Raw genomic sequence first — 24917 nt, 5'->3', positions numbered from 1 at the left:
ACCATTGAAATCAAATTGGATGTTGAAGGAGGGGGTGGCTGTGAGAGGCAGGGCTGAGGAAGAGGAGGTGAGAATATTATTAAATCCTTTATCATACTTGATGCTTCAGCCCTGGTTTGGGCTTATAGGATGAACCTCCCAGTCCTGCTGCAAGAGCTATAGTCTCATTATTCAATTATATTTACTGCTGTTGCTTCAGGTCTTTTTCCTGTACATCTTGCTGTGAAGTACGCAAAACCAGCCTGTCTTGAATTGCTAGTTGAGAAAGGAGCGAATGTGAATGCAGCAGAACGGCAGAGTGGACGGACACCTTTACATCTAGCTGTTGAAATGGATAATCTCAACATGACTGCATGTTTGATGAAGAAGGTGAGTGGAGGTGAGGCTAATGATGTGGCATGAGTCTGCTCCGTTCTGCAGTAGATCTGTTCTGTTACCATACAGGAAGGTTACTATGAACAAATGATAGTCCAGCTGAGAACAAGATAGATTTTTGTAGTTTTTTTTTAAATCCCATTTATATCCCGCCCTTCTCCGAAGACTCAGGGCGGCTTACAATTTAAAGCACAAATCAATGTGCTTAGCAATAGCCTTCATTCTATGTATTCTATGTATTATTAGGGCTTTGCCCCCCCCCAAGCGGCATTATTACAAAGTTAGCTTATTGCCCCCAACAATCTGGGTCCTCATTTTACCTACCTCGGAAGGATGGAAGGCTGAGTCAACCTTGAGCCTGGTGGGATGCGAACCTGCACTAATTGCAGGCAGCTGGTGTTACTTAAGGAGGCATTAGCCCACTGCTCCACCAAGGTTACTTGCTACTTTTTTAATGCTGGGAAATTAGACCATGCACTACCAGAGTTTGCAGAGCGTTTCTTGACTATGTATCCTCCCAGACCATTTATAAGTAACTGTTTATAAATAGATAAATAAATAAACCAATCCCGTCCTGTTCATGTCAGAGGGACCATTTAAGGCACTTCCGGGTTGAAAGGATTAGCCAGTGACATCACCATTGCTCGGGGGTCACCAGGCAATGAATATTTGAATATTTCTTCATAACTATGTCCTAAAAGATGATCTGTTTTTCAACCAAATCCTAAAACTAAAGTAATGCTGGTATTTTTAAGGATTTCTTTTTGGCAGCCTTTTGTGATGAGTGAAGCTGCCTCAGGGGAGGAAGCTATAGCATCTTGAGAGGCCAGGACACACTCTTTTTCTTACAGCAGGAAGTGGAGAATTTACTCTCACTTTGCATATTCCATTCCAATACATCTATTAGTTTAACAAGTGTCCAAGGCATGTTGTATTATTAATATAGTTGTTGTTGTATGTCAGGACCCACCTCAATCCACATCTTAGGAAATAAGAACTCTTGGATGCAAGTTTAGTCCAAAAGGAAAATGTTTACTAGGATGGAATCGATTGTGGGAATACAAGACGGAATCTGAGAAAAGTTACATTTCAATCCTATATAAACCATTCCCATTCCAGCCCCTCCCCTCATCCATTTGGTTAGGCTGTCGTCAGTTGCTAGGTGTCAGGTCCTTCCATGGGAAAGGGAACTCTCCTTGGTTTTATGGTTATTGCTTTCCTTTTCAGTTGTAAATGAAGATACAATCCAGACCTGTCTGTCCCCCCTCCCTTCCCCAGTAAAACATCCCCTGTTGTTTGAAAATCGCTTTAGTAACCATCCTCTCTCCCCCCCCTCGGAGAGATGGCAGAATCCCCAGAAATAGCACGTTGTTCTACCTATACAATTATGAAATGTGATATAAATGGATTCTGACATTCGGCTCTCCTTTCAGAAAAAAGATGAGTCCATCTGTGGGGAAAGAAAACATATAAATGTTAGCCTGGTTTGTTTGGATATCCTGTATGCCACTAAATATTGTATCGTTCCATGGTGTTTTCTGGAATCTAAGATTTCTTTCACTTCAAAATGTTGTTCTCCTTCCACCATGATGGGGGGTGGTGGTGGTGGGATTTTTTCTCGTAGTGGTGATTGTTGTTCTCTCTTTAATAGACTGCAGTGGAAGGTTGGGTGTATTCGTCTAAGATTTTTGGGTAGTTCTAATTCAACTGTTACTGGGTTTATGATTCTTTTAATTGGAAAAGGTCCAATATATTTTGGCCCTAGTTTTTTACAGGGTTGGAGTGATTTCAGGTATTTTGTGGATAAATATACCATCTCTCCTACCCTAAATGGTGTGGGATCGGTTCTTTTTTTGTCTGCCTGTGTCTTGTATGCTTTTCTGGCATCTTCCAACGCTTTCCTAACGATTGGCCATGTATTTTGTAATTGAGCAATCCATTCCTTCAGATCAGGGATAACCGGTTCTTTTGGGGTTAGTTCTGGTATTGGGTTGAAACTCTGGCCTGTAGCTACTTGAAAAGGAGTGTAACCTGTGCTTGAGTGGACTGCATTATTATATGCTACTTCTGCAAAAGGCAGTAGGTCCGTCCAGTCGGACTGCTGAAAATTAATATAGCATCTCAGATATTGTTCAAGTATATTATTAAGTCTTTCAGAAGCTCCGTCTGTCTGAGGATGGTGACTAGATGACAGTCCTTGGGTGGTTCCTAAGAGGGATAAAAATTCTTTCCAAAATGCCAACGTAAATTGCACCCCTCTGTCAGATATGATGCGTTGTGGTACCCCGTGCAATCTGTAAATATGCTGTACAAAAAGTTTTGCTAATGCTTTTGCAGTCGGGATTTTTTGGCAAGGTATGAAATGTACTTGCTTAGAGAACAGATCTGTGACAGTCCAGACTACGGTGTTTCCATTACTTTCTGGCAGTTCTACGATAAAATCCATGGCTATTTCTTTCCATGGGGCTGAGGGGTTTGCCACCGGTTGTAACAGACCTGGCGGTTTCCCTTGCAGTCTTTTGGCCATCGCGCAAATTTGACAGCTACCCACATAGCTTTCTATGTCCTTTTTCATAGATGGCCACCAAAATTGCCTTTTAGTTAAGTGTAAGGTTTTTACAAAGCCAAAGTGTCCTGCTGATTTTGTATCATGGCACAGTTGCATGAAATTGATTCTCTGTGTGGCAGGTATATATAGCTTCTCCCCCACCCACGGCAGTCCATCTTTAATTGTGCACACATGTTTATTTTTCTGGAACCATTCATCACTTTCCAAAGATTTCCTGAATTCTATTCCAGTTTGGCTATCTACCTTCGGCTTCATTTTTTCTTGTGCCCTGGTGGTGACTGGTGCTGCCAGTTGTTGTTCCGGTACAAGTGGTTTAAAGTCAGTAACTCTTGTGCTGTTATATTGGGGCATGCGGGATAATGCATCTGCCAGGAAGTTCTTTCCCCCCGGTAAGTGTTTGAGAGTGAAATTGAATCGGTGAAAATGTTGGGACCAGCGGGCTTGCTTAGGAGTGAGCTTCCTGGGCGTTTTTAGTGCTTCCAAATTTTTGTGGTCTGTCCAGACCTGGAAAGGTATTTTATTTCCTTCTAAAAATTGGCGCCATGTTAGTAATGCCCACCTCAACGAGAATGCCTCTTTTTCCCATATTGGCCAGCGTTGTTCTGTTTCTGTGAGTTTTCTGGATGTGTATGTGCATGGTTGCAATGTCCCCCCATCATTTTCTTGTAATAGTACGGCTCCTACCGCTACATCACTCGCATCTGCCTGTATTACAAAAGGTTTGTCGGGATCTGGGTGTTTTAGGACAGGTTCAGCAGAAAAAAGTCTCTTTAGCCTCTCAAATGCTGCTTGACATTCCATTGACCATTTCAGAGGCTGGCTGGGTTTCACGGGTGACCCCCCCTTCGTTTTCAACAAATTTGTGAGGGGCATGGCTATTTGGCCAAATGCGGGGATGAATTGGCGGTAGAAGTTTGCAAACCCCAGGAAACTTTGCAATTGCTTCCGTGTGCGGGGGGGTGCCCACTCTAGTACTGCCCTGACCTTCTCAGGGTCCATTTCGATGCCCTCTGGAGATATGCGATATCCCAGGTAGTCGATTTTTTCCTGATGGAATTCACACTTCGATAATTTAGCATATAAGTGGGCAGCTCGCAACTTCTTCAGGACTGCTCTGACTAGTTTGATATGTTCCTCTTTGGTTTCTGTGAAGATAAGGATGTCATCGAGGTAAACCAGGACCCCCTTATATAGGTGCTCTCTCAGCACGTCATTAATTAATTGCATAAAGACTGCGGGGGCCCCTTGCAGTCCGAATGGCAATACTTTGAATTGATAGAACCCCATTGGGCAGTTGAATGCAGTCTTCCATTCGTCTCCTTCCTTAATCCTAATACGGTAGTATGCTTCCCTCAGGTCTAGTTTGGTAATTCACTAATTGTGTTCAAATTTCTATAGTCCACAACCAAACGAAAGGACCCATCCTTCTCCCTGAACAGAACCGGGGCGGCCACTTTGGGTTTGGCAGGCTCAATAAATCCTCTTTCTAAGTTTTTCTTTATGAATCTCTCCATTTCTGCCATTTCCCTTGGGCTCATGGCATACATCCTGGGTTTTGGGAGTTTTGCCCCAGGTTTGAATTCTATGGTGCAGTCTGTGGGGCGGTGGGGGGGAAGCTCATCTGCTCTTTCCTCACTGAAAACCTCAGTCAGGTCCCTGTATTCCTCCGGTATCTCTGGTAATCCCTTCTCTTTCCCCACTGCTGCTGTCTCCTCCCTCTGGGTTGGGGGGGTACTTTTGGAGTCTAAGTTCTTCTGCCCCCCCTTTGGGAAATTGAGTTCTGCTGTCCTCCAGTTTATCCCGGGGTTCCATTTCTTCAGCCATTCCAGTCCTAGGATCATTGGGCATTCCATGCCTGGAGCCACTATAAACGTTATGTCCTCCTCATGGGGCCCCAGTGATAGGTGGATTGGTAAAGTGGCTAGGGTGGCTGGTCCTCCCCCTGCTATTGTCCCATTTAATTGACTAAAAGAGATTGGTTGTTTTAGCCTCCTCACTGGGATGCTCAATCTATCCACCAGCGTTGGGCTGATAAGGCAGCGGATGCACCCAGAGTCTATCAGAGCTTTCATTTTGGCTGCTTCAGGCATAGGGGAAGCTAATATAGTCACTGTCTTAAGTATGGGTGGAAGGGGTCCACTTACCAATGGTTCTCCCTCTGAGCTGTCTTCCGAGTTGTCCACCGTCCCTGCGGTGCAGGCCGGAGTCCAGTCCCAGTTCCTGGCAGGAATTGTGGACTCTACAGCCTCTGTCCCCTTCATGGAAGATTCTTTTGTGTTGCCTTGGGGGTTCCCCGGCTTCTTGGAGGATGATGCCTCTGGTTTTCGTGGGGGGGCTTTTGAACGACATTCTGCAGCACGGTGGCCCTCTCTCCCGCAGTTGAAGCAACTTGTTGATTTTTTGGCTGTGGCTGGTGGTTTTTCCCCCTCGCGTGTTTGCTCGCGTGGCAGGCGGCCCCATGGTTTTCCTCTGTGGTGTCTCTTCAGTAGGTCTATTTCCACTTCCTCCGCCAGGATGTACCAGTCGTCGAGGTGGGGTGGGTCTCCTCGAGGCAGGCAAGCATCATACAGGTCATAGTTCAGACCGTCTTTGAAGTGGCTAAGGAGGATGTCTTCTGGCCAGTTCAGCTTGCTGGCAATGGCTCGGAATTCTTGGGTATAATCAGCCACTGCTCGCCTGCCCTGCCTCACCGTTTTGATTCTCTCCCTTACGGTCAGCCAAAGGATCCTCGAACCGTCGCCTCAAAGATGACATGAATCGGTTGAAGTCGTTGAGTTCTGGGGCGTTGGAGTCATGCAAGTTCACCACCCAGTCTGCAGCCATCCCGTCCAGGGCAGATTGCACAATTCGGATGCGTGTTTTGTCACTGGGGATGTCCCGTCCGTACTCTTCCATGTAGCTGAGGACTTGGGTTAGGAAAAATCCCAGTCGTGATGGCTCCCCCTTGAATTTGACTTCCAGGGGCGGGAGTCTTTGGCTGGAGCGTTGTCTGCGCCGTGGCCGGTATCGCTCCTCATCCTGGTCCCCATCTGTGGTTCTGGGGGGGGGGGTACTGCTGAGGCAGCAATTCCTGTTCCATTGGATGGCCCCGGGGTTTCAGGTGTTGGATCCCCTCCGTTACCTTTCCAGTTGCGTCCCCAGGCGCTGCCTCGGTTGCGATTTTCAGCTCTCTCCTCCCTCAGTGAACTCAGGGTTGCTTTCATCAGATCAGTGGCCTTTTCCAGGATCCGCTCCTCCTCGCTGGCGTGCAGGGAACTCTCCATCTCTTGCCTCCATTCCGGTTGGTGGTTACTACGCCTCAGGGTCGTTTCTCCCGAAGCCTTTTCCCACTCACTTTTCCTTCCAACGCCCATCGACCACCGGGGTTTTCGGTCGTACTGCTCCACCGCTTCTTCCCCGGGGGAATATGCTGCTTCAGCTTCCCATTGTCTCTTGGATTCCATTTGGGGGGAAGACTCCCCCTCCATGGGGCTTCCCTCCTCTCTTGCTTCGTCGCCAGACATTTTATTTGTTGCAAAGTCCCCCGGTAAGGTTTTCCCCTTCCAGGTTGACTCTTAAAGCAGATTCCGTCTACTGTCAGGACCCACCTCAATCCACATCTTAGGAAATAAGAACTCTTGGATGCAAGTTTAGTCCAAAAGGAAAATGTTTACTAGGATGGAATCGATTGTGGGAATACAAGACGGAATCTGAGAAAAGTTACATTTCAATCCTATATAAACCATTCCCATTCCAGCCCCTCCCCTCATCCATTTGGTCAGGCTGTCGTCAGTTGCTAGGTGTCAGGTCCTTCCATGGGAAAGGGAACTCTCCTTGGTTTTATGGTTATTGCTTTCCTTTTCAGTTGTAAATGAAGATACAATCCAGACCTGTCTGTCCCCCCTCCCTTCCCCAGTAAAACATCCCCTGTTGTTTGAAAATCGCTTTAGTAACCATCCTCTCCCCCCCCCTCGGAGAGATGGCAGAATCCCCAGAAATAGCACGTTGTTCTACCTATACAATTATGAAATGTGATATAAATGGATTCTGACATTGTAGTTGTTGTTATTATTTTACAAATTTTATTGATTTTCTAATATTACATTCACATATTTGAAAAGCAACGTGGTGGCTGAGTAGTAGTAATTCAATTACATACAGATATCATTAGTACAGATTTCAGATTGCTACCATAAACATTTCCTCTCTTTTCCCCTTCATATATACTGTCTATTTATAAATTAAAAGACAAGTTTTGTCAATCACATAGAAAATAACTTTCTTACGTATATCCATAGTTTTTAGTTTACAGATAATTCTAGTTGTTTTAACATACAATCTTTTAGACAATCAATGACCTAATAGATTTTTCAGTTTTAATTTCCACTAACATTTATATTTAACGTTTGATATTTATCATTCCCAAGATTTTTAATATACTCCCAATTCATCTATCACCATTCCTCATAAAATCTAATATTCAAAATACACATCCCGTCTACTTAACTTCTCACCTATGTCAACAAATTAAGGATACAATATAATATCCTTCCTTTTTGCTAGTTTTCAGTTTTTTTAAGAAGTAATCAAAATTTCTTTTTATTTCAGTATTTAATACTTCCTCTCTCTTTCTCTTTATATCTGCTATCTCTTGCTTAAACTAATAATTTTCATTTTTAACGTTCCCTATAGACCTATTTATTACTTTCAACAATAGGTTTTTAGCTTATCTACATTATTCACCTTTACATGAACTTTATGCACAAATCAATATTCAAATTAGCTATTAGTATTTATACTGCTAAATTTTAATGATCAATTTTTTTCCTTTATCTCAATTTATAACAATGTCTTGTGTTTAACATACACATCTTATTATTTAAGTACATTCTGTTTTAGATTTCAATAAGGTGGTCGAAACTCCATTCTTCTTGAGTCTTATTCTGGCTTTTTTCCTTTGCCAAATCATCTTCCATGTCCTTGTTTTTGGTCATCGAACTAGTTTCCTGGTATCATGTATATTAATTGATATTGGCAAAACCATCCGGTTACTATTTTTTTGAGAGGGTCTCTTTATTCTTCCATATCGATGTAGTTGTTCTGAATTATTTATCTTGTCATCCAACTGTTCTTTTTCTATATCCTCTAGTTCCTTCTGAGTTCTATAAGAAACCTTTTCTTTTTTCCAAATTGTCAATGTCTTTTCTGGATTTTCAAATGTCAATATTTGTTGAATAGTAGATTCTTCTGTCATAGTATTTGAATGTTTCATTCTTTCTATTGTATTTTGTATAGATGGTACTTTAGTTGTAGTCACAGTTTGGGCTTTCATATCTGGGCTGTCTTCTTGTTCCTTCCCATAGCTTTTTAGTATTTCATTGGTTATGGTAAGAGTTTGAATTAGTGTTTTGAACATAGAGTGAATTTGTTGATATTCATCCATGAGGAAATTTTGTTCCTGGTCTTCTTCCATATTGGTATTTTAGACACTTAGAAAATCCAAAAGAGAGAAAAAGTTTTTTTTCCTAGGTAGGGAACACAGAGCCTTTCACAGATGTTGTTTCAAAACTCTCAAGGTTATGTATCTTATCTATTTCCCTGGGCAAAGTTTCCCTTTGGGTCCCAAAGTTATTTTAATCTTTTCAGTTTTTCTTTTTTTAATAAGAAAAAACCCAGATTTCCAACAGAAGTGTTGTTGTTAGTTGCGAAGTCGTGTCCGACCCATTGCGACCCTATGGACAATGTTCCTCCAGGCCTTCCTGTCCTCTACCATCTTCTGGAGTCCATTTAAGCTCACGCCTACTGCTTCAGTGACTCCATCCAGCCACCTCATTCTCTGTCGTCCCCTTCTTCTATTGCCCTCAATCTTTCCCAGCATTAGGCTCTTCTCCAGTGAGTCCTTCCTTCTCATTAGGTGGCCAAAGTATTTCAGTTTTAGCTTCAGGATCTGGCCTTCTAAAGAGCAGTCAGGGTTGATCTCCTCTAAAACTGACCGGTTTGATTGCCTTGCAGTCCAAGGGACTCGCAGGAGTCTTCTCCAGCACCATAGTTCAAAGGCTTCAATTCTTTGGCGCTCAGCCTTTCTTATGGTCCAGCTTTCACTGCCATACATTGCAACTGGGAAGACCATAGCCTTGACTATACGCACTTTTGTTGACAGGGTGATGTCTCTGCTTTTTAGTGTGCTGTCTAGATTTGCCATGGCTTTCCTCCCCAGGAGCAAGCGTCTTTTAATTTCTTGGCTACAGTCCCCATCTGCAGTGATCTTGGAGCCGAGGAAAATAAAATCTGTCAATACCTCCATTTCTTCCCCATCTATTTGCCAGGAATTGAGAGGGCCGGATGCCATGATCTTGGTTTTCTTAATGTTTAGTTTCAACCCAAGTTTTGTACTCTCCTTCTTCACTCGCAACAAGAGGCTCTTTAGTTCCTCTTCACTTTCTTCCATTAGAGTGGTATCATCTGCATATCTTAGGTTGTTGATGTTTCTTCCAGCAATCTTAATTCCAACTTTTGATTCATCTAGCCCTGCCTTTCTCATGATGTGCTCTGCATATAAGTTAAATAGGCAAGGCGACAGTATACAGCCTTGCCGGACTCCTTTTCCAATTTTGAACCAATCAGTGGTTCCATGTCCAGTTCTCACTGTTGCTTCTTGGCCTGCATATAGGTTTCTCAAGAGACAAATAAGATGGTCTGGTATGCCCATCTCTTTAAGGACTTGCCACAGTTTGTTATGATCCACACAATCAAAGGCTTTAGCATAGTCAATGAAGCAGAAGTAGATGTTTTTCTGGAACTCTCTAGCTTTCTCCATGATCCAGCGTATGTTAGCAATTTGATCTCTAGTTCCTCTGCCTCTTCGAAATCCTGCCTGTACTTCTGGTAGCTCTCGATCCACATACTGCTGGAGTCTAGCTTGTAGAATTTTAAGCATAACTTTACTAGCATGAGAAATGAGTGCAATGGTGCGATAGTTTGAACATTGTTTGGCACTGCCTTTCTTTGGAATTGGAATGTAAACTGATCTTTTCCAATCCTGTGGCCACTGTTGAGTTTTCCAAATTTGCTGGCAAATTGAGTGTAGCACTTTTACTGCATCATCTTTTAAGATTTTGAATAGCTCAGCTGGAATACTGTCACCTCCACTAGCTTTGTTGTTGCACAGCTTTTCTAAGGCCCACTTCACTTCACATTCTAGGATGTCTGGCTCAAGGTCAGTGACCAACTCATTGTGATTATCAGGGACATTAAGCTCAGTCTTGTATAGTTCTTCTGTGTAATTTTGCCACCTCTTCTTAATCTCTTCTGCCTCTGTTAGGTCCCTGCCATTTTGGTCCTTTATCATGCCCATTTTTGCATGAAACGTTCCCTTCATCTCTCCAATTTTCTTGAAAAGATCTCTGGTCCTCCCTATTCTATTGTTTTCTTCTATTTCTTTGCATTGTTCATTTAAGAAGGCATTCTTATCTCTTCTAGCTATTCTTTGGAATTCTGCATTTAATTGGGCATATCTTTCTTTTTCTCCCTTGCCTTTTGCTTCCCTCCTTTCCTCAGCTATTTGCAAAGCTTCCTCAGACAGCCATTTTGCTTTCTTGCATTTCTTTCTCTTTGGGATGGTTTTGGTTGCTACCTGTTGTACAATGTTGCGAACCTCTGTCCATAGTTCTTCAGGCACTCTGTCTATCAGATCTAATTCCTTAAATCTATTTGTCACCTCTACTGTATATTGAACAGGGATATGATTTAATTCATACCTGACTGGCCTAGCGCTTTTCCCTACTTTCTTTAATTTAAGCCTAAACTTTGCAGTAATCCAACAGAAGTAGATAATGAAAAATAAAAAATAAAAGATCTTTCAGTCCACATGCTTTGAGAAGTAAAGTTCCAATTGGGATTCAGTTACTTTTTCAATGTTTAAAATGCCCCTGGGTATTAAGTCGCCGCTATTTCTGGAGGGAGGGCTAAAATCCCCCTTCCCTCACCGCAGGAAGGGAGAATGCTTAGCAGCTTAAGGAGGTACAGAAAATAATTAGGGTGTAAAAGAGGTAGATCTCACCCAGTCTCTTCCGCACTGCTTTAAGTGTTGCCTGGTGGAAAATGTGACTTCGGCTGTTCACAGCCTAGAGACGAGCCATAATGGCCGGTCCTTTCATCTGCCGGTTTGGAAGGATCACAAGGTCTAACAGGAGAGTTGTGGCTCTCCTGCGATCCAGCGAGCGTCCCTCCTTGCTTGTCACCCCTTTGGGGCGACCTTTGGCCCTTTTCAGGGTCCCCCAGCAATGTGAAACTGGACGGGGGAGAGAGACCAAGTCTCCCAGTCGTCCATAGCGGCTGCATGGCAAACCATAAGTCTCTAAGATAGTTATTATTGCTTACATCATCAGCGTTTCTGTTGTGAACAAAGAGAAGTTGATTTTTCGTGTTTTTGGATACTTTAATATCTTTCCTCCCATTGTTTGATCTTTTTCTTATGCACAGGAATAAAAAATTACATTTTATCTGTATAGACAAAATAATCTGGGAAGTCGGGGAGGGGAGGGGAGGGTTGGGGAGAGGGGAGGGGGAGGAGGGGGGGTTGTATTCAAAAATGTATTGTAAAACTTTTCAATTAAAAAAAAATACACACCCTGCTGTAGATAATCTAGTAGGTGGCCTTGATGGAGAGGGATCAGCTAACTAGAGCAAGGATCACATAAACATGGCTTATGGCCTACCATATTTATGAAAATCAGGCACCTCCCTAATTCACATGAAGTTAAAAGGGGAAGCACATTCAGTTTTGGAAGGTCCTGTTACTATAGGTGTTCTAATAAAAGTAGTGGTACATAGTATTTGTTTCTTGATCCTTGTAGAGCTGATGCCAATAAAGTCTAAAAGCTAAATATATGCAGATAATAAAATAATTAATAAAAATGTTTTTGTTAAATACCGGGGAGGTTTAAATAGAAAAGTGCTTCCATTTTGCCATCCTGATTCCATCCTCTTCATAAAACATTTATTCAGTTCTGACCTAAGATTGTTTATCAATTTGATTGGTTTGCTGCTTGCTGAAGATTCAGTTAATGAAGATGAAAACTAATGTAGAGAACAAATGTTTGAAATGTATGAAGTTATAATAATTTAATAGGCATAATTGGCTTTACAGTAGGTTTCTTAGTTGTAACGTTTGTATTTGTTAATTTATTATACTTATAAAGTTTCTAGGAATGATTATTTTGGCTTAATTCAGTATTACAATTATTAAAAAGAGATAAAAGAAATAAGATGGCATCTATGAGATAAGCTGTTAATTATTAATTAGCATAGAGTTTTTCCATCTGCTATTCTCTAGTTAGGTTGTATTAGTGATTGTTATTGCTCGCTGGAGATAGTGAAATCTGAAATCCTATTGGGAAATGGTAGGCACTCTGAAAGTAGAAATTGTATATACGTTTTCAAGGTCCTATAGGCTGCATGTGCTTTGACTCTTGGAATCTAAATCACTCTGTATCATTTTTTTTCCAAGCTGGGAGCTGATGTAAATGCTCAGACATCTGCTGGGAATACACCCCTTCATTTGGCAGCCGCATTGGGTTCTCCAATTCTTACAAGGATGCTAATCAGTGCTGGTAATACATTTCTTCAGTACATCTTGAATAATTTAGCTTCCTCTGAGAAAGGGTGGGTTTGTTTGGAGAGAAAGGGAGGGGCACACCTCTTCTTCGGCTTTCTGCTTTGTTGTGTTAAACAGTATTCATGTTTTGAAAATAAGAATTACTGACATTTTAAATTTCATATTCTGATACTTTTGTTTCTTACTATTAGTTTCCAACTTACCACATCAATCTCCTCTCTTAAACATCCACTTTATAGTTTATTTAATTGTATTGTCATAAAACGTTGAAATATAAATGAAAGACACGATAATAGTGCTCTCTTGATAGTTATGGCTGCTGTATTTCACAACATTTAGAGGAAATCATCTATTTCTGGTGTAGGATATACTACACCAGAAGTTATAACTTTTGCAGTACCCCTGTGGTGACATGATAAGTTTGGGCACTTAGCAATCCTCAGCTATAGGGGTTATCATTCAAAAGGTCAATACTGTCAATGTTGATGAAACCATTTTTCTTATCTCCCGTGTCTAGAATACATTCTTAATTCCATCTTCATTTGAAAAAAGAATCAACAGTCCATTTTTTGTGTCACATATCCCATCAAGGTTTATGTAGCACACATTTATTGAGGCATCAAGTAAGAATTGTTAAACTCACAGAGTTGCTTGGAATCGAGGGGCATATAAATTTAATAAATTATTTTTAGTTTTACTAAATCTGCAAGGCACATTTGAAATTGAATGCACAGCTGGATAGGTGTGGATTAAGCTATTCATTCTATTTCAAGGAAGTTTAAATAACAACAAAGGAAAAGGTGAGTCCAAAATATAATTCTATAACAGACTCAAAAATTAAAAAGCAACTAAACAAACTGGATTGAAAAGAATCAACAGGTGGCAGAGAAGACAACACTTCACAGCTCCAATCTACCGTATATACTTGAATATAAGCCGACTCGAGTATAAGCCGAGACCCCCAATTTCACCCCCAAAAACTGGAAAAAGTTGGTGACTTGAGTATAAGCCGATCCGCCGTTCTGCAAGCCTCCGCCGCCGGCTGCTTCGTTCCGCAGCGGAAAGAAGCAGGCAGGCTGCTTCGTTCCGCAGTGGAAAGAAGCAGCCTGCTTCGTTCAGGCTGCTTCGTTCCACAGCGGAAAGAAGCAGGCAGGCAGGGGGCGGAGGAACGGAGACCCGGCGACGTTTGGGGAGGTTTGGGCGCCTCTCCAAATATCCCCAAACGTCGCCGGGTCTCCGTTCCTCTGTGCCCTGCCTGCCTGCTTCTTTCCACAGCAGAAAGAAGCAGGCAGGCAGGGGGCGGAGGAACGGAGACCCGGCGACGTTTGGGGAGGTTTGGGCGCCTCTCCAAATATCCCCAAACGTCGCCGGGTCTCCGTTCCTCTGTGCCCTGCCTGCCTGCTTCTTTCCACAGCGGAAAGAAGCAGGCAGGCAGGGGGCGGAGGAACGGAGACCCGGCGACGTTTGGGGAGGTTTGGGCGCCTCTCCAAATATCCCCAAACGTCGCCGGGTCTCCGTTCCTCTGTGCCCTGCCTGCCTGCTTCTTTCCACAGCAGAAAGAAGCAGGGAGGCAGGGGGCGGAGGAACGGAGACCCGGCGACGTTTGGGGAGGTTTGGGCGCCTCTCCAAATATCCCCAAACGTCGCCGGGTCTCCGTTCCTCTGTGCCCTGCCTGCCTGCTTCTTTCCACAGCAGAAAGAAGCAGGGAGGCAGGGGGCGGAGGAACGGAGACCCGGCGACGTTTGGGGAGGTTTGGGCGCCTCTCCAAATATCCCCAAACGTCGCCGGGTCTCCGTTCCTCTGTGCCCTGCCTGCCTGCTTCTTTCCACAGCGGAAAGAAGCAGGCAGGCAGGGGGCGGAGGAACGGAGACCCGGCGACGTTTGGGGAGGTTTGGGCGCCTCTCCAAATATCCCCAAACGTCGCCGGGTCTCCGTTCCTCTGTGCCCTGCCTGCCTGCTTCTTTCCACAGCGGAAAGAAGCAGGCAGGCAGGGGGCGGAGGAACGGAGACCCGGCGACGTTTGGGGAGGTTTGGGCGCCTCTCCAAATATCCCCAAACGTCGCCGGGTCTCCGTTCCTCTGTGCCCTGCCTGCCTGCTTCTTTCCACAGCGGAAAGAAGCAGGCAGGCAGGGGGCGGAGGAACGGAGACCCGGCGACGTTTGGGGAGGTTTGGGCGCCTCTCCAAATATCCCCAAACGTCGCCGGGTCTCCGTTCCTCTGTGCCCTGCCTGCCTGCTTCTTTCCACAGCAGAAAGAAGCAGGGAGGCAGGGGGCGGAGGAACGGAGACCCGGCGACGTTTGGGGATATTTGGAGAGGCGCCCAAACCTCCCCAAACGTCGCCGGGTCTCCGTTCCTCCGCCCCCTGCCTCCCTGCTTCTTTCTGCTGTGGAAAGAAGCAGGCAGGCAGGGCACAGAGGAACGGAGACCCGGCGACGTTTGGGGATATTTGGAGAGGCGCCCAAACCTCCCCAAACGTCGCCGGGTCTCCGTTCCTCCGCCCCCTGCCTCCCTGCTTCTTTCTGCTGTGGAAAGAAGCAGGCAGGCAGGGCACAGAGGAACGGAGACCCGGCGACGTTTGGGGATATTTGGAGAGGCGCCCAAACCTCCCCAAACGTCGCCGGGTCTCCGTTCCTCCGCCCCCTGCCTCCCTGCTTCTTTCTGCTGTGGAAAGAAGCAGGCAGGCAGGGCACAGAGGAACGGAGACCCGGCGACGTTTGGGGATATTTGGAGAGGCGCCCAAACCTCCCCAAACGTCGCCGGGTCTCCGTTCCTCCGCCCCCTGCCTCCCTGCTTCTTTCCGCTGTGGAAAGAAGCAGGCAGGCAGGGCACAGAGGAACGGAGACCCGGCGACGTTTGGGGATATTTGGAGAGGCGCCCAAACCTCCCCAAACGTCGCCGGGTCTCCGTTCCTCCGCCCCCTGCCTCCCTGCTTCTTTCCGCTGTGGAAAGAAGCAGGCAGGCAGGGCACAGAGGAACGGAGACCCGGCGACGTTTGGGGATATTTGGAGAGGCGCCCAAACCTCCCCAAACGTCGCCGGGTCTCCGTTCCTCCGCCCCCTGCCTCCCTGCTTCTTTCTGCTGTGGAAAGAAGCAGGCAGGCAGGGCACAGAGGAACGGAGACCCGGCGACGTTTGGGGATATTTGGAGAGGCGCCCAAACCTCCCCAAACGTCGCCGGGTCTCCGTTCCTCCGCCCCCTGCCTCCCTGCTTCTTTCCGCTGTGGAAAGAAGCAGGCAGGCAGGGCACAGAGGAACGGAGACCCGGCGACGTTTGGGGATATTTGGAGAGGCGCCCAAACCTCCCCAAACGTCGCCGGGTCTCCGTTCCTCCGCCCCCTGCCTCCCTGCTTCTTTCTGCTGTGGAAAGAAGCAGGCAGGCAGGGCACAGAGGAACGGAGACCCGGCGACGTTTGGGGATATTTGGAGAGGCGCCCAAACCTCCCCAAACGTCGCTGGGTCTCCGTTCCTCCGCCCCCTGCCTCCCTGCTTCTTTCCGCTGTGGAAAGAAGCAGGCAGGCAGGGCACAGAGGAACGGAGACCCGGCGACGTTTGGGGATATTTGGAGAGGCGCCCAAACCTCCCCAAACGTCGCCGGGTCTCCGTTCCTCCGCCCCCTGCCTCCCTGCTTCTTTCCGCTGTGGAAAGAAGCAGGCAGGCAGGGCACAGAGGAACGGAGACCCGGCGACGTTTGGGGATATTTGGAGAGGCGGCCAAACCTCCCCAAACGTCGCCGGGTCTCCGTTCCTCCGCCCCCTGCCTCCCTGCTTCTTTCTGCTGTGGAAAGAAGCAGGCAGGCAGGGCACAGAGGAACGGAGACCCGGCGACGTTTGGGGATATTTGGAGAGGCGCCCAAACCTCCCCAAACGTCGCCGGGTCTCCGTTCCTCCGCCGCCTGCCTCCCTGCTTCTTTCCGCTGTGGAAAGAAGCAGGCAGGCAGGGCACAGAGGAACGGAGACCCGGCGACGTTTGGGGATATTTGGAGAGGCGCCCAAACCTCCCCAAACGTCGCCGGGTCTCCGTTCCTCCGCCCCCTGCCTCCCTGCTTCTTTCTGCTGTGGAAAGAAGCAGGCAGGCAGGGCACAGAGGAACGGAGACCCGGCGACGTTTGGGGATATTTGGAGAGGCGCCCAAACCTCCCCAAACGTCGCCGGGTCTCCGTTCCTCCGCCCCCTGCCTCCCTGCTTCTTTCTGCTGTGGAAAGAAGCAGGCAGGCAGGGCACAGAGGAACGGAGACCCGGCGACGTTTGGGGATATTTGGAGAGGCGCCCAAACCTCCCCAAACGTCGCCGGGTCTCCGTTCCTCCGCCCCCTGCCTCCCTGCTTCTTTCCGCTGTGGAAAGAAGCAGGCAGGCAGGGCACAGAGGAACGGAGACCCGGCGACGTTTGGGGATATTTGGAGAGGCGCCCAAACCTCCCCAAACGTCGCCGGGTCTCCGTTCCTCCGCCCCCTGCCTGCCTGCTTCTTTCCGCTGTGGAAAGAAGCAGGCAGGCAGGGCACAGAGGAACGGAGACCCGGCGACGTTTGGGGATATTTGGAGAGGCGCCCAAACCTCCCCAAACGTCGCCGGGTCTCCGTTCCTCCGCCCCCTGCCTGCCTGCTTCTTTCCGCTGTGGAAAGAAGCAGGCAGGCAGGGCACAGAGGAACGGAGACCCGGCGACGTTTGGGGATATTTGGAGAGGCGCCCAAACCTCCCCAAACGTCGCCGGGTCTCCGTTCCTCCGCCCCCTGCCTCCCTGCTTCTTTCCGCTGTGGAAAGAAGCAGGCAGGCAGGGCACAGAGGAACGGAGACCCGGCGACGTTTGGGGATATTTGGAGAGGCGCCCAAACCTCCCCAAACGTCGCCGGGTCTCCGTTCCTCCGCCCCCTGCCTGCCTGCTTCTTTCCGCTGTGGAAAGAAGCAGGCAGGCAGGGCACAGAGGAACGGAGACCCGGCGATGTTTGGGGATATTTGGAGAGGCGCCCAAACCTCCCCAAACGTCGCCGGGTCTCCGTTCCTCCGCCCCCTGCCTGCCTGCTTCTTTCTGCTGTGGAAAGAAGCAGGCAGGCAGGGCGCAGAGGAACGGAGACCCGGCTTCGTTTGGGGACTTTTGGGGAGGTGCGCGCGCACCTCCCCAAACCTCCCCAAACTTCGGCAGGTCTCCGGACGGCGGTGGCTTGGGAGAGGTGAGCGCGATCCCGGAAGCTCCAAAGCCTCGGCCGCGCACAAGTCCTCAGTAAGTTTTTTTGTTGACTGGAGTATAAGCCGAAGTGGAATTTTTCAGCCCAAAAAGTGGGCTGAAAAATTCGGCTTATACTCAAGTATATACGGTACTTGGTAAAAATAGGAAAGGAAGAAACATAGCATACAAGAGAATGTTAGTACATAGACCCAAAAACATATCATCCTCCTGAAGCAGAATTCCCCTCCCCTTCCCCAATTCGGAAAGTATTCAAACAGTCCATTGGATCAGGGGTTCCCAATTCCTGGCGTGCGGCTCACTACTGGGCCACTGCCCTTTTGAAACTGGGCTGCACAATCAGCAGGTGAGCGCAGATGGAGCTGCATGTGCGCCTGCTGCTCACACAGACCCATCCTCTCACCCACCCTGGCCACCTCCAAGCCACAAAGGTTGGGGACCGTTACACTGGAGGATCAGAACACAGGGTAGTTGGGAAATGTAGGTAATCCTTGACTTAGACCACAATTGGGAATAGAATCTCAAATCACTGAACAAAATGATTTTAAGTAAGATGTCCACATAACCACTTCAATGACCACAATCTCAGCAATCTTGGTTGTGGTTCTTAAGTGATCATGCAGATCCTTAGGCGGTGCTCAGGGGTGCCTCAGGGGGATGGGGAAGGCCATGGAAGGGCCCATGCAGGCCACTAACATGTGGCAACTTGCCACATCCTGGGAGACTTAGGCCTGCTTCCTGCAACATCATGTCAGAAGGCTTTTGAACAATCACAAGAATGGTGCCTACTCTCACAATGCTTTTGAAGTTTCTTCTTCTCAGGAGGAGGTTTCCAAAGCACCAAGAGACCAGGCACCATTCTCAAGTCTTCTGAATGGTCCCAAGAAATGAGCCCTCCTGCAGACTGGTATAAGACAGCGTCAGTAGGAAGGCCATTTCTTGTGTTGGTTGGGCATGCCTGTTAACAACTGCAGAAACACTGCAAGTGAGTGGGACAATTTATATATGCTGGTGGGTCCTGTCACTGGCCAAGACTCCCAGGCTTGGTAGTGGGGCAGGAGGCAGCCCCAGGCCTCCTGAATCTCGTGGGAAAGGAGCAGGCAGTGTTATGTGCACTGGTGATATGGGTAAGTGGCTGAGATGAAGGATGAGATAAGTAGGTGGAGGCAGCTGCAGCACCTCTGGTGGGTGGATTGCTAAGTGCCCAAACTTATCATGTCACCACAGGGGTATTGCAACAGTTAACTGTCTACAGTTTTGCTAAAAAGCATGTAAATTATTCGTAATTTTTGCTCCATTTTAGCAATGTTCTGACTGCTCTGTGTTTCCCAGGAGCAGATGTTTTATGTGAAAATGATGAGCCCGTTTTAGACCCCTCATCTCAACCAAACAGTGACATTGAGCTGGAGGAAGAGGAATGGGTCACAGAACTGGGAGAGACTTATGGTGAATTGACTGAGCAAGGCCTGGATTATATTTCTGTGTTGGAGAGTGAGCAGTCCAAAACAAATCAGGGTCGGGGACACACCCCATTTGATTTGACTTGTAGCCAGAAGGTAGGTAATGGCTGAAGTTGTTCAGCTGATGGTTGGAACAGTGAAGTAATTCAGTTACTATTCACATCTGTTAAGAACTTCTGATTGCTTTCCATGTGGTTTTTACATCAAATTTATGGGAAATGGACTTATGTACTGCTGCAGTTCCCACATGAAAGACAGTCTCCTTTTAAAAGTGTTATCTTATTAAAAGGTACCGGTAATCTAGTAGAAATATTTCAGATCCAGTTTCTTTCTTTGTAGGTAAGAGAAATACTACTACAAGCTTTAAAACAGGATGCTGGAAAGAAGCAGGCTGGCATTTCTTCTGCATCTAAGCAAGGTGGGTAAATCTGGCAGACTCCCACTACAAACTAATAAACTTGCCTGACTTGATACATGTCAAATCATTTGGAGTACCTACTTGCTTCTGACTATTGAGAAGGCACAGTGCTATTTTGGATATGTCCTCCTGCATTAGAAATGCAGGGTAGGTCTAGCAGTATTTTTGATTTTTGCATATAAATAACTCATTCTCCACCTCCAATCTTTCTTTATATCAGGGAGCACCCTACTTTTGAATAATGATGTTCTTCAGAGACTAGAGAAGCTCTTAAACCAGGGCTGCCAAGGGGCAAATTGGACAGAATTGGCCAAGAAATTAGGTCTCTGCAGCTTAGTGGAGATGTACAAAGACACAATTTCCCCCACCAGAAAACTCCTACTCAGCTATGAGGTCAGTCTTCCTTCTTTCACATATTCCCACTGTCATCCCATTCTTGAGTTGCCCTTTAATTTCTGATTTTCCTCAGATTGCTGGAGGCACTCTTGAAGGTCTGTTGGAAGCACTTGGTTCTATGGGACTGACAGAAGGTGTGAGGTTACTACAGAGATTAGAGACTTTTGACAAGCTACAAAGTGCAGGTAATAATACCAAGTACGACTAAGGCTACAAAGTGAATGGTGAAAGTAAAATATGGTGATTACCTTTTCTCTCTGCCTCAGAGCTGAAGGAAGACAGTGCTTATGGTAGTCAATCAGTGGAAGCGGAACCAGCAGCTTTATCTGGGACACTGCAACCTGCCTCATTGCTGGAGCCACCTTCTTCCTTGCCTCACAACCAGCAGGAGCAAGTGCACTGATGCTAGATGAACATCAGGAGAAAATGAGTATTGATTTCTTATGCATGTGCCTCTCAAGGGTCCAGGATACTGTCATCAATGAGAATTGCTATACAGTCTGGGTCATTCCCATTTTTCTTAGCCAGTCTGCTGCCTATATTAGCCAAAGCTCCATAAATGTGGAGAAATTTGGTTGCATAGTCCAATATCTTTTATCAAGGTCTGATTCAGGCCTGCTTACATTCTAGAATGTTTTAACTATAGTTCTATTCATCATATAGTGAGGATTTGTTTGACAATGAAAGCAAAATTAGATTATTATAAATTATTTAACCATTCTCTTGACTACAGTTTTAATAACTATCAGCACACGCCACTTGTTCATGAGAATGCTTTTATCAGTAATCAGTTTCCATTCCCCTGCCCAGTTTTTTTCATCCCAGATAACTGCTTCCTTTTATATTCCTTATTCAAAGAAATCTTCTATTGCAGAATGAGTTTGATGAGGGAATAACTTAATTTACTCTTCAAATGAGGACCCAGAGTGTTGGGGGCAATAAGCTGACTTTGTAATAATGCCGCTTGGGGGGAGGCGAAAGCCCTAATAAGCAGGCATATACATAGAATGAAGGCTATTGCTAAGTACATTGATTTGTGCTTTAAATTGTAAGCCGCCCTGAGTCTTCAGAGAAGGGCGGGATATAAATGGGATTAAATAAAATAAAATAAATAAATAAATTGATCATTTAGGCTGCCCTGAGTTGTGTGCCAAGTAAGTGACTATAAATAGATTACATAAAATAAATCTGTTTTATAGCATTCCAATGATGCTAATTCCCTCAATAAGAATAAATTAATTATCCTTGCTAATAGAAGCTCAGAGTTTGAAATGACTATTTTTAATTTTAAATCTCTTCTGGTATATGATTCTCCTTTGTTCAGAAAATTATAAATTCCATGACCAGGAAAAAGTGCAAAATTGCTTAAAATCTATTTTGTAGTTCAATGAAGTTTCTTTAGCAGGGAAAGGAAAAGGTACAGTGAACAAGATGTTGCAGCAATAACAACATTCTGCTAGAATGAAATGTTTTAACATTTTAAAAGTTTCTCAAGTCAAAAGTATGGTTTTGTATTGGCTTTATAATGTAGAGCTGCAAAAATTCCTCATATCTTTGCACCTTTAAAATGTGGCTGAAATGAACATAAGATTGTAGGATAGTGAAGGTGAATGCTAGTTTCTTGTATTAATAACATTCTGTGTGACCAGTCAAATTACTTTTGTAAGATGTATGGAAATAATTGTTCATTGCTGTGCATGCAGAATCTTCCTGTGCTGAATAAAAATTTTCTACCTCTTGCTTAATGTATTTTTTCACCCTTTACCAAAATGCTTTAGCCTGGCTCTAACATAGAAAACCCCTTTTCCTCACCTTAGTTTTAACTATATTGTTTCAGTGGGCGGTATTTTACTAGTAGTTTGTTACCTTCCTTTACCTTTATTCCTTGTAAAGTAATTATAAATCTTTTTAAAAGAAGATTCATTTTCTCTTTAGTGACTTTTTTCTTCCAATCTATTAATCAAATCTTTATTTGGTTATAGAGCAGAAATCACAATTAATTAAAATAGAAAAGTGTGTGTGTGTGTGTGTGTGTGTATATATATATATATATATATATATATATATATATATATATATATATATATATATATATATATATATATATATATATATATATATATACACACACACACACACACACACATAGTACTGTGCAAAAGGCATTAGGCAATTGTGCAAAAGGATGCTTTCAGAAATAGAAGTGTTAATAGTTTATTTTTACCAATTAACAAAATGGAAAATGAATGAACAGAAGAGAAATCCAAATCAAATCAAAATTGGATGTGACCACCCTTTGCCTTCAAAATTTTTCAGCATCAATTTTTCTAGGTACACTTTCACAGAGTTTTTGAAGGAACTCGGCAAGGTTCCTTCAAGATTGTTCCAAATATCTTGAGAAACTAATCACAGATCTTATGTGTCTCAAATTCTTCGGTCTCTTCATGTAATCCCAAACAGACTTGATGATGTCGTGATCAGGACTCTGTGGGCCAAATGATCACTTCCAGGATTTCTTGTTCTTCTTTACACTGAAGATAGTTCTTAATGACATTGGCAGTATGTTTGGAGCTGTTGTCCTACTGCAGAATAAATTTGGGGCCATTGACATGACTCCCTGATGGATAAGTGTCTGCCTGTATTTCTCAGCATGGAGGACACCATTGATCCTGATCAAGAGGAAGTCAAGCTATTCTCCAAAGCACCTGAAGGCAGGACAAGATGGATGGAAACTAATCAAAGAGAGAAGCAACTTAGAACTAAAGAGAAATTTCCTGACAGAACAATTAATCAAAGCAACAACCTGCCTCCAGAAGTTGTGAATGCTCCAACACTGGAAGTTTATAAGAAGAGACTGGACAGCGATTTGTCTGAAATGGTATATGATTTCCTGCCTGAGCTGGGCATTGGACTAGATGACCTCCAACGTCCTTCCAACTTCTTCTTCTACTACTTCTTCTTTTTCTTTTTCTTCTTCTATTATTATTATTATTATTATTATTATTATTATTATTATTATTATTATTATTATTATTATTATTATTATTATTATTATTATTATTGTTATTGTTGTTGTTATTGTTATTGTTGTTGTTGTTGTTGTTGTTGTTGTTATTATCATCATCATCATCTCCAACTCCCATTTGCAGAAATGCAGCCCCAAACCTGCAGCCCCTTCCCTTTCTTTGAAGGGAATTTTTTTGTAACTTCTTTCAGTAACAGCTGTTGGAAGGGCATTGAATCTGGCTAAAGAGAAGGCCCTTCCGAATTTTGGATAATTATGTGACTGAAATATCTGACTAGTTGGAGAGGGTATGCAGAGTGGCTCAAGATGGTGTTTCTTCAGCTACTTTGGCTGAGAAGTGGGCTTGCAACTGTAAAACGGCCTGCTGAGATCAGAGCGCATTCATAGTCCATCAAGTTGATGGCCATGAATAGCCATAGAGCTACAATTTGGCTTGTATTACCTGACGACAGGAGCACTGGGAGTTGTTGATCTTCATTAGAGAGCCCAGACCAACTGGAAAGAAAAAGATCTTAAGCCAGTGGGAGAAGTGAATCCAGGCAGACGTTTCAATTTTGAGAAGGACTATATTCCAAACGCAGGGAGATGCTTGAAAGATGGTTCTTAGAAATTTGGACTGAACTCTTTCCAAGAGAAGGAATGACTTGTAGGGGCCCAACTGAATTCCAAAAAGGAGCTGTGCTTGGGTTTTAGCTGAGAAGACTTTTAATTGCTGCAGGTATATCCTTTAAAAAGTAAAAGGTTTGTAAAAAAGCAGCACTGGTTTTTGTCATTTAATATGACATAGTAAGCTTGAGATTTGCATTTACCTATATAAGCATGAAGACTGTAGATGGGAAGACAATCCTCCAGTTAAAGACTTGCTCTATTAGGTGGTTGTTTAGTAACCAGACACATGGCCTAGGCACTTAACAAACACTTTAATTGGTTTTAGAGTAATTAATTTTTAGGTACTCACCTTGGCAGTGCACAGCTGTATTTGGAGTGCCCATTTCAGGCCAATCTATATTTTGGGAAAGCAGGAGAGCATCATCTGTGTACAGAAAAATAGATGTGTCTATTTCCCAATTTTGGCTGATGAAGAAATGGACTATTCAGTTTATTAATTAGGGAATTAATACATATATATTAAAGAGAAGAGGGGCTAGAATACACCTCACCTGACAGGAATTTCTTTGGTGCGGTGTCCACGGGCATTATATCAGGAATTCTCATACAACTTAAATATAGTGTAAGCACTAGCAATCTTTTGTCCATTGAAGAAGAGTTTTATTTATTTATTTATTTATTTATTTATTTATTTATTTATTTATTTATTTGATTGATTGATTGATTGATTGATTGATGATTGATTGATTGATTTTATATACCACCCTATTCCCGAAGGACTCAGGGCGGTTTACAGGGCGAGTTAAAACAATACAAATAAGTACACTTTAAAATAGAATTAAATAAGATTAGCCCACAATTAAACAAATTAAATTTATATTAAAATTAAATTAAAATTAAATTAAAATTAAATTAAAATTAAATTAAAATTAAATTAAAATTAAATTAAAATTATTAAATTAAAATTAAATTAAAATTAAATTAAAATTAAATTAAAATTAAATTAAAATTAAAATTAAATTAAAATTAAATTAAAACCCCCTCAGTCCAGGCCAGCAAGATCAAACAACCAAGTTTTAAGGTCCCGGCGAAACGAGCGAAGGTCTGGGGCAGTCCAAAGTTCTACCGGCAGTTCATTCCATAGGGCAGGCGCGCCCACAGAAAATGCCCTCCCCCTTGGAACCATCCGTCGGCATTCCCTAACCAGCGGAACCCTAAGGAGGCCCTCGCTGTGGGAGCGCACAGGACGCTGGGAGGCTGATGCTGGCAGCAGGTGCTCGCTGCGATAATCC

At 44.5% G+C, this 24917-nt stretch overlaps 1 protein-coding gene across 5 annotated transcripts in view; it reads left to right on the top strand.

The window, feature by feature from the left end:
- The window catches only part of NFKB2 (nuclear factor kappa B subunit 2), a 102552-nt gene extending 80822 nt beyond the window's left edge, over positions 1–21730 (top strand). For all 5 annotated transcript variants that reach the window (XM_081329252.1, XM_081329251.1, XM_081329250.1 and 2 more), the window contains 7 exons: positions 200–369; positions 12432–12534; positions 19050–19273; positions 19517–19595; positions 19816–19988; positions 20065–20176; positions 20258–21730. In XM_081329252.1, coding sequence (XP_081185378.1) covers positions 200–369; positions 12432–12534; positions 19050–19273; positions 19517–19595; positions 19816–19988; positions 20065–20176; positions 20258–20394 — 998 coding nt within the window. In that variant the 3' untranslated portion in view covers positions 20395–21730. The remainder of the gene's footprint in view (positions 1–199; positions 370–12431; positions 12535–19049; positions 19274–19516; positions 19596–19815; positions 19989–20064; positions 20177–20257) is intronic.
- Positions 21731–24917: the final 3187 nt, after the last annotated feature.

This window comes from Vipera berus (assembly GCF_964194415.1).
Source record: "Vipera berus genome assembly, chromosome: 5".
In the NCBI taxonomy this organism is placed as follows: Eukaryota; Metazoa; Chordata; class Lepidosauria; order Squamata; family Viperidae; genus Vipera; species Vipera berus.
The sequence above is the reverse complement of the archived record's forward strand: the minus strand, read 5'-3'. Positions and strand labels throughout refer to the sequence as shown.